The sequence below is a fragment of the Notothenia coriiceps genome, unplaced genomic scaffold (assembly GCF_000735185.1).
Source record: "Notothenia coriiceps isolate Sejong01 unplaced genomic scaffold, NC01 NC01_scaffold00006605, whole genome shotgun sequence".
Taxonomy (NCBI): Eukaryota; Metazoa; Chordata; class Actinopteri; order Perciformes; family Nototheniidae; genus Notothenia; species Notothenia coriiceps.
Window position 1 is genome coordinate 331,928 of NW_011339306.1, and position 11,140 is coordinate 343,067.

The 11,140-nt window shown below is 40.3% G+C and overlaps 2 protein-coding genes and 1 long non-coding RNA gene across 5 annotated transcripts; 1 reads left to right on the top strand and 2 right to left on the bottom strand.

Annotated features, from left to right (window-relative positions):
* Positions 1–1,009: 1,009 nt before the first annotated feature.
* On the bottom strand, positions 1,010–2,339 carry acyp1 (acylphosphatase 1, erythrocyte (common) type). The gene is made up of 3 exons (XM_010769188.1): positions 2,234–2,339; positions 1,935–2,022; positions 1,010–1,425 (listed from the first exon to the last, which is right to left on the bottom strand). The coding sequence occupies exons 2-3, from the start codon at positions 2,013–2,015 to the stop codon at positions 1,210–1,212; spliced, it is 297 nt and encodes a 98-aa protein (XP_010767490.1). The 5' UTR covers positions 2,016–2,022; positions 2,234–2,339; the 3' UTR covers positions 1,010–1,209.
* A 50-nt stretch (positions 2,340–2,389) lies between these two features.
* On the top strand, positions 2,390–5,061 carry LOC104943721 (uncharacterized). Its single transcript, XR_798144.1, has 3 exons — positions 2,390–2,473; positions 2,963–4,300; positions 4,472–5,061. It is a non-coding gene; the product is annotated as an uncharacterized lncRNA (long non-coding RNA).
* Positions 4,800–10,814, bottom strand: nek9 (NIMA related kinase 9). Of its 3 annotated transcripts, none has more exons than XM_010769192.1 (14): positions 10,616–10,814; positions 10,386–10,530; positions 10,109–10,309; positions 9,567–9,613; positions 9,263–9,424; positions 9,067–9,175; positions 8,819–8,980; positions 7,986–8,153; positions 7,848–7,907; positions 7,540–7,727; positions 7,289–7,447; positions 6,413–6,517; positions 6,279–6,332; positions 4,800–6,196 (listed from the first exon to the last, which is right to left on the bottom strand). In XM_010769192.1, exons 2-14 carry the CDS (start codon positions 10,507–10,509, stop codon positions 6,014–6,016), a joined length of 1,722 nt encoding a protein of 573 aa, XP_010767494.1. In that variant the 5' UTR covers positions 10,510–10,530; positions 10,616–10,814; the 3' UTR covers positions 4,800–6,013. The 3 variants fall into 3 exon arrangements, with proteins under 3 accessions (XP_010767494.1, XP_010767493.1, XP_010767491.1); XM_010769191.1 differs by having other exon boundaries at positions 7,854–7,907; positions 8,819–8,989; XM_010769189.1 differs by having other exon boundaries at positions 8,819–8,989.
* Positions 10,815–11,140: the final 326 nt, after the last annotated feature.

Sequence of the window (11,140 nt, forward strand, 5' to 3'; positions counted from 1 at the left end):
GCGTAAGGTCAACCAGAACAACCTGCTGGCTCGTTGCAGATACGTAATTTCGCATTCTAACACAGTGTATTTGTACTTGATTGTTGCCAACTACGATGCTCAACAGCTCGCTCAACGGAACTTTGACGCTGGTCTTAGTTTTCTAACATCCATGAAGGCAACATGACAGAGGGAGGCCTGTCACTCAGGATGCCAACTACTTTTTGGTAAGCCCGCCCCCGAAGCAATATCAGGGCCAAAGTTTGAAAGCGAAAAAAAGAACTGAAAGCGAAAAAAAAAGATCTGAAAGCGAAAAAAAAAGATCTGAAAGTGAAAAACGATCTGAAGGTGAAAAGCAATGTGAAACCTGAAAAAACAAGATTTGAAACTGAAAAAATAATTGTTTTGAATCTGAAAACGAAAAATCTGTGCTGAAAAAAATAAGGATTCAAATATCAAAATATGTATAAAAGTGAAATCTGAAAATAAATATATTATTCAAAAAAATTGCTGAACTGAATCAAAATAATATTCAACCTGAAAAATTATTTCCAATACTTTTTTTTTGTTTTGAATACACATTGTATTTTTCAAAGTTCAGGATAAAAACTTGAACTTTCAAATAAATTGTATTTTTTTGAATGATCAAAACTTATGACCCTGAAATAGCTCCATAGTTTGTGTCATATATTTCATCAGGAGTATTTTTGTGTTATTGTTATACAAATTGAGGATGAACTAATTGTACATCTTTGGCTATTCTGTCAGTGTTTTTCCACAGCTATATCCATAGCTCAGTTCTTTCTAGGGGAAGAAATTAGGATTCTGATAGGCATTTAGTCATTTTACATGCAAACGTGATACAGGCCGATAAAGACGGCGGTGACAGATTTTAAGGTCATACAATTTACTGCTTTCCCAGCAGGGTTTCTGCTCGACTCTGATTTGCCTCAAACAGATTTACAGTTTAGCCTATTAACAGAATGTAAAATAAAGTGGTCTTCTAATCAAAAATTCCCTTGCGGTTCACACAAAAACATCCAAACAATGGGCAGGAGTTTGAAGGAATTTTCCATTTATTCAATGTAATTCCGTATATCTTATAAGTTAAGGAGACATAACATGGACACATTTTTTTAATTCATTACATGAACCACATTATAACTAATACAAAAAAGACTAAATAAAATATCTGTCAAAGTTATTGTTACAGTCTGAATCTGTAGGTTCTTATTTTACTATGTTGAAAGATGAATGTTCTAGTCGGTCGACTGTCTTCTCGTTGTTGAACTCTGCCTTGGTTATGTGTGACTTGGGGCTCCCCGTGGATTTCAGCCATTCTTTCATTTCCTTCACCTTGCTGCATGGGCCTTGTAGCTGGCCCTGAACAGTTCCTGCGCTTGTGTTTTGGACCCATCCTACCAGACCAAGCTTCTTCCCTTCTGCCTGGAAAATGAAACACAGGGGATTAGAAAATAGCATGTGCAGGCTAGGCTACAGATGGAGAATATGGCTGTAATAAGAATATTAGTAAGATACATTGTCCAGGATTGGTCTAGAGTTTTATATCTGAAAGTATTATGTAAAAAAAAGAAAGAAAGACTGTACATTTCCATCTTAGAAAATGAAACATTTTATAAGAAACATATTGTGGTCATTTTAGTTTCATACTTGTTTTTTGGGTTTCTAGTAGAATGTGTTTTCATGCTTTAATATACAGAGAATGAATACTGAAGGTCCACATAATAGCTTTTCAGAAGATTTCTATCATGATTTCTACTTTGAAAATAAACTGGGTTAATTCTATCAATAATACCTTGAGATGGGGTTAAAAGGTCCAGAAAGAGCAAGTGAATTAAACGTAAGTTAACGTTGTCTTATTTTTAATTGAAAGTAGATTATTCACATGTAGCTTAACTCTATTATACATAAACATATATCTCTGTCAAACTCACTTGAGTGTATTTCCGAAAAAATACACCTTGCACTCTGCCAAAAATTTCATAATCCACTGAAATTAGGTCTTCGTTACACATAGTGGACCTAAAAAAGGAGAAAGAAACAGAAAGCTACTTAGGTGACTGTGTTGTGTATTAGGCACCCATCATGCATCACAGGGGCTAGGTTTTAGCTGCGACAAGCTATGCTAACATAATGTATGTATGTTCAAACGATGTGCCTCCTGAACAATTAAAACGTTAAGCTTTTATCCTTTATTATTACAAGAGGGCTCACTGGCTGTCATGTAATTCACCTGAATATTGTTAGGATGCCGTGATACACCAGCCGGCTCCGAAAGATCTCGACTTTGAAACATACGGGGCTCTGCTTCCGGAAGTGATGTTTAGTGGACCAATCAGAAAACAGCCGAGACATTTGGTTTCTAGGCAACGAATGTTAACGTTTGGGAGAGAAGTCGCAACAGATATTACGGATTATTTGTAGTGAGCTAAACTCAGTTTCACTTTGAATTCAGACGACATACAAAATACCAGTAAGTGTTTAAAATACTAGACAGGTTTTGGGGTTTCCATGTGTCAACCACAGATGGAAACTTAAGTAGATAGACGCTTGTTTCTTTTTTGCTGACCTCTAGAATTTGGTAAACAAATGTTATTCAAGAAAAACAAAAACTGGCAAATTATTAGCATTGTTTTTCTTGTTTATTCTTATATTGCAAAGGTTGTCTTAGTATTGCTCATTATTCCTGGTATGGAGTGAAAAAGAATGTAGAACTGTCCACCCAGAACCACTTTCTTGCTTGTTTTAGAGGTTGTAAAACTAACAGTCGACAAAAATATCTCCAATCAATGTTCACTTTTACAACATATTCTGGAGGTTTTGACTGTATCCCACGGTGTTCTTCAACAAACATCATCATCTGCTGATTTCCTCATAGCAGACACTCACCTCTGCTCTTACTTTATATGAACAGTGACACTTTTTTCTTTTAACTTCATTCCCTTTTTTTTCTTTTTCCTAGAAATTATACTGAAAAAAACAGGTGTGGACGGCTCAAGTTTCTCAAGATCTATATGATACAAATAATACCTCAAAGACATCCAATAAAGTAATGGAAGGACAAAGAAAAGACAGCGTCTATCAAGCACAACATGGTGTAGCTGGTAAGAGAAAAGATGGAGTTGACCAGCCGTTTCCAAACAAACCTGTTAGCCACAGAAGACCTCTCCACCCAGGGAAACAAGACTCACTTGACCTGGAGGATTTTGAAAAAATAACTCTGACAGGACAACCAAAAGGCCCTTCGTTTCCGTCAAAATACCATTCAGATGGCATCGGAAAAACCACTGGATCGCGGCAAACAAGGAAAGACTCGCACATAGAGACCAGTGGAGAACTGAAAATGGCCAGAGCAATTCATGAAAAAGAGCTAATGCTACAGGAGAAGCTGTGGAGCGTTGAGGAAAAAGTAAGACAGAAATACCAGAGATACGCTGCTGCACATGAGGACCCAAAGAGTAGGGAACAGAGGAACAACAGGGGACAAGCAGAGAGGGGAAAAGTTCAGACAAAAGGTGGGCTGTTTGAGCAGCAGAGGAGAGAACCAGTGGAAAGAGAAATTATGTTGCAAGATAGAAGACAGGAGGATGTTAAACAACTAAGGAGGATGCAAGATCAGAGGAACAAAGACAGAATAAGTATAAAACATGAAGAAGAAAGGGTCAGATGGGAAAAAGAAGTTGCACAGTCACAAAGAAAAAGTCATAAAGGAACTCATCAGACCACAGTTCATGAGCAAGAAGTGAGTGGAGAGTTTATCAAGTCAACTAGGGGAAATGTGAAGGAGCATACCGGAAGCAAAAGAGGGGAGGAAAAAGGTGAAGCCATTTGGGGAAAGACTGGTGTCAGGTCTCAGGATGGAACAGTAAAAACACAAGAAAGATCAGATAAAGATTGGTCAAGAGAAAGGAAATATAAGGAACTGTATCTCTCTGAAGATGAACGAGATATGCCTCAAAGTAGTCAACACATAAGTTCTCATAAGGCTGCAACAGGAAACAGCAGAGGTGCAGAAAGAAAAGTGTCTGAGGGACAACTGCTTCCACCAGTTTCTCATCCCTCTCATTCCAGCAGACCAGAGCAAGGGGAGCTCAGACAGGAAGAGAGCACAGACACCAGCCTCCGACAAGTCCCTTGCAGCGTCTGCAACAGAATGTTTGCAGTTGAAAGATTACAGAAGCATCTCGAAATCTGTACTAAGCTGAAACAATCGAAGCGTACAGTCTTCAACATCTACGTACACAGGACTAAGGGATCCGCCATCGAGGAGTACTGGAAAACCCACACAAAGATTCCAGAGGTAGGCCAGTTTAATTAACAGGACCACACTACAAAACACACGTTGAGAGTTTCGAAGGCATTTACATATATACATAGAGTCTAATGGAGAGGTGCTATTGGTTGCATTTTTGGAAATGTAAATTGATTATTTAAGTAAACATTTAGTATTTTTGATGTCTTTTTATTTCAGGTTTTGAAGAAAAAAACCATCCGGCATCCCCACAAGACAAACATAAGTAATCTGGAGGAAAGTCGACTCCCAACTGGAACTTCCAAACCAAAATGGGCAAAATGAGCCGAGACTTTAAAGAAGAAATCTGCAGGTGTCAGCAATTCAAGTCACTCATTGGTTATATTATTGTTCCAATCAACCCGTTAGCATACTGTAATTATTAATTGCCTTAAAAAAAATGTAATATACTAATCAGAACTGTTGCAAGAATAGTGCATATTGCTATCAACAAATAGGTTTAGTGTGGTGTATTGTGGTTTGTATAAATATTGACAGTAGACCAGAATAAAAGACAGGTGTTAGTTTTATTTATGGATTTTAAACAAAGACAGTGTGCCTGTAAGAAAAGAGTTTATACAACTGTTACATCTCCATAATATTTGGTTAACTGTTGAGAAAAATGAAACGCTGCCAACACACTACACACTGTCATAACTGCAATAACTTTTGGTTTATATAGCTTTCTAAGGCACTGTTGCATTTTTTGTTATAACACACACAAAAAACATACATATTTGCTTTCACAAATATTTCAAAATATGGTGAAACATAAATTCAGAAAGTACCAAAGACAGATAAAATGGTTAAAAATGCATAAGAAAAACAATGACATTATAGCTGCAATGAGCTATATAATGAATGTTTCACCATTCAAAGAAAACGTTTCAAGTGTTGTGCATGTGCTGCCCCACAAGAATTCAAGCGTTGAAGGCAAAAATAAAAGGTGTCTTAAAAATATGATTCAGTAGTTACGTGTTCACACAAATACTTTCATATGTTAATAAGTCATGAACATTTAAAAAAAGTATATATTTGCATGAGATAAGTTGAATATATTTGTAATAGCTTACATGTCCGATAAATATGGAAAATAGTTTTAGAGGCTTTTTGTCTTTGGCACTTTAACCTTCTCTAAGAAGATCAAATGGAAGTACAGTAATGAAGAATAAAGTCATACATAAAAAAGGTTTTTTTTCACATTGGATGATTGCGCCAACATGATCAATCTGGACAACATCCCGGCAGCCAATCTACTAACAATTAACAAGAGGAAACTCTAAACTTTGGATGCATTCACAAACTATTCCATAGTCACATGAGATTGTCTTACCTAAATGCATATACGTGAGGCACTAAGGACTGAATAAACAATGCTGACATCATCTTAAAAGTCCATCAAAAAACGACTTTCCTTTCACAAAGCAGAGTAACACTATGATGACCCTCTCTCAGGGGCTTCTTGGTGAACCCAGCCAACATTTCAGTTTGTTGAGAAACTGTTCTAGATCACTGCACCCAGGTGAACAAGTGTGCAAGGCATTATACAGTATAACGTAACAGAATGTCATCATGCAACTACATTTGAAATATGTATACTGTATGTAACCATTGTCAAACAGGCAGGAGGCTGCACCCTCTACTGCACATCCAACCAGCTTGTTTGGTTCGATATAAGAGTTTTGACACGCTCCCATAACCAGGGCATCTGCAGGTGAAGTCTCACACGCTGGCCCCTGCAGGTCGGCCCCCATGGTGTGTGAGTCTGCCTCCTCTTTCCCCCCCATCCCCGGGCATCCGGGCGTCAGAGGGATGGTTTCCGTTGTTGTCACATCCTGCTTCCCGTAGCGTTGAGCGATTGATGGCTGCCCAAAGCCTTTCGTTCTCCTTCCGCTGCTCGTTGACCTAGAAGAAGGAACGCGCGCCGTTACTCATGAACACGGATCAAAATGAGACGGACAGGTGACTTTTGGGAAAAACGTCTCACCTGCTTCTCCAGCATTTGGATCCTCAAATCCTGACGAGCAACCGTCTCTTGCAGCTGCGGAATAAACTCGGTCAAATACTGTGACAATAAGCATGTAGTGTGGATCATGTCTTTTAGTACACAGATTAAGATACCTGTGTGATTTCACTACTTGCTTCGCAGCAGGCACCAGATTGTCCTTTTTTGCAGACGTCAGCCTCCTCCAGTCCGTTGACTTTATCACAGCCCATTCGTTTAGTCTGGAAATAGGTGGATGGGTTTTAAAATGCAGTGTGAATTAGGGCTGCACGATATTGAAAAAAACTGACATTGCGATATTTTTTCCCCCTGCGATATATATTGCGTAATTAACCGGATGAAGGATTTGAGTCACGGACATCTGGATCTTAACTGGTTGACTCATCATACCTTAAGTCATGATCTAACATGTCATGTTGCTTACCCTCAAATAAGGGGGTTCATCTGTGAATGAAGGAGAGAAGAAGAAGTAGTTCCAGATGGCAGATGTTGCTTTTCTTTTTGGAAGTAAATTTTAATTCTCGCCGGTATTGTCCTCCTGTGCCTCTCATTTTTTACCGGTGTTCTGATGGTCTGCAAACTAGTGGGGCGGGGCCTGCTGTGATCTGATCAAGAATGATTGTGATTGGTGGCTTGCTGTGCATGCAGAGCCTGCATGTCACTCACTCAAATACCCCTGACATGAGAGCCGCGCAAGTTTTCCTTTTGTCGCAAGCAGCAAAATAATTGTAACATGACGTGTTTGAGTTAATTTACCTACTTAATATCGCACTTCCTAAAAAAAATAAGGAAAAAAATAAAATAAATAATATTTCTTTTTTATAAAATCGCACGTCCCTGCGATGTGAATATCGCGCATGCGCATATCGCGGTTATCGTTATGACACGATATATCGTTCAGCCCTAGTGTGAATAGCAGTATCAGAAAGTGTTCATTTAGAGTACACCATTCATGTCCATATGAATGCAAAGAACAGCTTTGTTAGCGTTACCGATAGCTCCTTCTTTGTGCTGACTGCTGCTGCCGCTGCCTTCAGCTCTTTCAGCTCCTCGTAAGGTAGAGTGACGGTCTCAGAGACAGAAGAGAGCGGGTCGGGAGTGGATGCTTCAGAGTCCAGTGGGATGGGGATGAACTCTGCGTTCTCGAGCTCCTGTTGGATGAAAACCTCCCTGAATTAGAACACCACGACTCGCCATGCAGGGAATTCCATTCATATTCCTCTGTGGTTTCCTGATAACTCACCTTCCTGAGCCAGAGGGGGCAGGAGCTGTCCCCACTCTGACTTGCTAGTGACATCTTCGACGTCTCCATGAAGCACTCCTCTGTTTTATCCTCCCGTGTTCCCCCAAGACCCCGGTCACGACACTCTGTCTCTGATCCAGGTTCTATGTCCAGATCCACTGTGGATGTAGATGCCCCTTGGCCCAGTCCTATACATACATTGAAACTTGCACATCAGCAATGTAGACTTGCAGGTGAAAATGAAGACTTAATTTTAAAGCAGAAGAATGTTTAAAGACACAAATCAATGATCAAAGAAAAGTATTTACCACTACCAATTGATATACCGCTGCTGTTAGAGCGAATAGTCTTGGAGTTGAGCACTTTCTCTGCAAAAGAGAACATATATTAGTCAGCTGGCTCCCGGTGACCGTACAATGTGCAAGTGTCTGGTTTTCATTACTGACCCATTATGATGATGGTGTGCCAGCCACGGCAGGAGAGGTCCGGCACATGATGGAGGGAGCCAAAGATCGGCCTTGGCATGGAAGGGCACACCTCTGAACCGAAGCCCTTATCAGCCGGCATCCCGAGGCGCCCGTTTCCTGCGTTTCCCCAGGCAAAGATATGATTGTCTGCAAGAATCAAAAGCAGGTGATGATAAGGGCTGTACAGAATTATTCGAGGCTTGTCACAAAATCTAAAATCAACGTTTGAGTTTCTGCAAAGTAGGAGCTACAGATTACGATACACTAACATTTGTAATATGCTATTTGCAGGATTTAAACCCTAGTGATGGCTTAAAGCAATGTTTCATACTTCTGAGTTTCAAACATAACAAATAATTTCAGAGCATTCTCAAATCCAATAGTCATAATGTATTGAAGAAAGATAAATGAAATCATTTCTTTTTTTTCTTCCTACTAAATAGACTGCTCTAATCCACATTTGTGTCTTCAGGTATATCAAACATAACATATTCACTGCTGTTGGCTCTCCGCACACTGGGAGGAGGCACACCTGTATTATTCAGGGGGTGCAAACCAACACAATAAATCACTTTACATAACCACATTAACATCAATCTTTTTCTTTTAGGGTGATGGCTTCAAAAATATGACAGCAGACATCATTCTTAACCCTTAATGAATGTTTAAATGAAAAAATATGACATTCAGTATGGCATATTCTCAGGACAAAAGGTCTGGAGCTCCTGAAAGACACAAAGGTGCCACAAACCTTGACATGAAGTCCACATGTTATTGCTACAGATGCACCACAGCACCGTACATGCTCCTACCCTCAGTGGCTGCGATGGTGAAGCCGTCTCCACACGACACTTTGGTCACCGTCTTGCCTCCAAAGGGTCCGAGGAGGAGTTGGACTCCCTGATGTTTCTTAAAGTCTTTCACACCCAGCTGTCCGTACTTGTTGCACCCGAAGGTGATCAAACGACCACGTTCTGCAAAGCCAGAAATCTAGTGAAATAATCGTTCTTTGAAAACGGTTACAATTTCCACATGCAAGATGAAAATCTGCCTCTTTTACCATCGATAGCAGCCGTGTGGGTCTTCCCCGGAGAGATGGCGTGGATCTTGAACCTCGACAGCTGCTTCACCAGGGTCAACGTGGTGATGTACGGTATCCCCTGGTAACCCTGTGTGGTTTACAGAAAGGTCTTTTTATAAACCTAGCTGTCACATAAAGCCACTATTATTACAGTCCTTTAAGTATAACTCATTACCTCTCCAGTGTGGTTCTTGAGACCAGAGATTCCCTGGTTCAGTCCCAGCTTGTTGAACTCATTGTTTCCACACGCTAGGACTTTGCCAGTGTCTGTTAAAAAGAAGGTTCCATCGGTGGAACATGACACCGAGGAGATGGTGGCGCCTTTAGGGATCTCCACCTGAGAAAACCAAAAAAACAGATGGTACTTTTAAAAATAAATAGCTAGAAATAAGACTATTTTATCTTATTGACTCCTGCAAGGTTTTTAATCTGGTGACAGACAGTCAAGAATATACCAGAACAGGAAAATAAAATCTTACCTGCATTGGAGATGAGAAGTCATCCTCACATTCCAGACCAAGACGCCCTACAGAAGAAAAATAGAACAATTCTGAGAACACTTTTTTATGACTGTATATTAAAGGGGTCACTATCTCCACCTGCTGGCTACTGCTATAACAGCAAAAACAACGTGGCATATGAAGCTAGAACAGAGACTTAATATATTGGAACTGAAAAAAACTGAAAAAAATCTCCATTGAAAAATGAAAAACACGCATAAAGTATTTCATTTTGAGATTATTTTGGTTTATTGGTTTTTAAATTATACTCTTGATTTGTATTGTAAAAATAAAATGTGAAAGGTCGGCATCAGATTGCAACAAAATATAAAATTTAATTAAATGTAATCAATGTTTAATATGAATTAATATGTTCCTGAGTCAGTTTTTCTGTTAAAATGTTTACAGTGCCAATGTTTTCTTTTTCTTGGCCAAATACATTTTTTCTTGTCAAATGTTAATGTCAGAGTTATAGCTCCATAGCAGAGACTATATCAGCTTCACACAGAGACTCTATGTACCGTACTCTCCGCAGCCCCAGGAGTAGATGTCCCCACTCTGAGTCAGGACCACCACATGGTTGTCTCCACATGAAACCTGACGCACAGGCCTCTCCTCGAAAAAATCCAAAAGCACTGGCTCCAAAATCTCCGTGCCGAACTCGCCCTCCACTCCGATGCAGCCGTAATAGTCCGACCCGAACATGTACATCTCGTCCTCATCTGCAGGAGCAGCAGCAGAAGGTTGGAAAGGTGCATCTTTACAGGACCATTTTTTGTTCTTCTTTTTCTCACTCACCGGTGATACAGGCAGTGAAGTCAGCCCCGCAGGCCACCTGTCGGATGGCCTTCCCCTGCAGCTTCTCCACCCTCTTCGGCTGCCGGTACGAGGCCTGGTCTCCGTGTCCAAGCTGGCCCACCATCTTCGCTCCACTTTGAACATCCTGAAGGCAAGTTTGAGAAAGCTCCTTGTAGTAAAGCACAACAGGATCCAGTCTATCTATCGCGGAGTGATGCTGTAATACTCACAGCCCCAGGTGTACAGCTCCTTCTCCACTGTCACCACGGCAAAGTGACTCTCCCCCTGCACACACATGTTGGGGCACTGCTGCCTCCTTTAAACGAGTCCAGTTTCTGAGGGGTGAACATCCCTCCGCCCCAGGCAGTACACCTCCCTCGAGCGTGTGGTCAACCACAGCAACAGGAGTGTCACTCACTGTACTCAGCCTATGGTGAAGCCAGGACAACAAAAGCAGTTATAAATGACAAAATATGACTCAAAAGGAAAACTTACAGTACTTCAATAAATCAACCTTTTTCTTAGTTTTACAGACTTTTCATTCACCGGGGAGGCATGCGAGGAAATGGTTACACAAGGTATGTCATTGAAATATAATTTGGGTGGTTCAAAAGGTGAGGGACTATAAATTAGCTTTATTTGAAGAGACTCTAGGTCCATTTTTAAAAGACATACAACACTCAAAATATAAATAAAAAAAGGCAGTTATACCAATGTTTCCACAGAGGTGACTGGTATCGTACAGTACTGAGACA

Excerpts from the sequence above, each read along its gene's own strand:
- acyp1 (XM_010769188.1), bottom strand. The coding sequence starts at position 2,015 with ATGTGTAACGAAGACCTAATTTCAGTGGATTATGAAATTTTTGGCAGA. Across the intron at positions 1,426-1,934 it reads TTTTTCGGAAATACACTCAA|GCAGAAGGGAAGAAGCTTGG; the intron begins GTGAGTTTGACA and ends TTCATTTTCCAG.
- nek9 (XM_010769189.1), bottom strand. The coding sequence starts at position 10,509 with ATGGTGGGCCAGCTTGGACACGGAGACCAGGCCTCGTACCGGCAGCCG. Across the intron at positions 6,333-6,412 it reads CAAGTAGTGAAATCACACAG|CTGCAAGAGACGGTTGCTCG; the intron begins GTATCTTAATCT and ends TTTATTCCGCAG. Across the intron at positions 6,197-6,278 it reads TCCAAATGCTGGAGAAGCAG|GTCAACGAGCAGCGGAAGGA; the intron begins GTGAGACGTTTT and ends TCCTTCTTCTAG.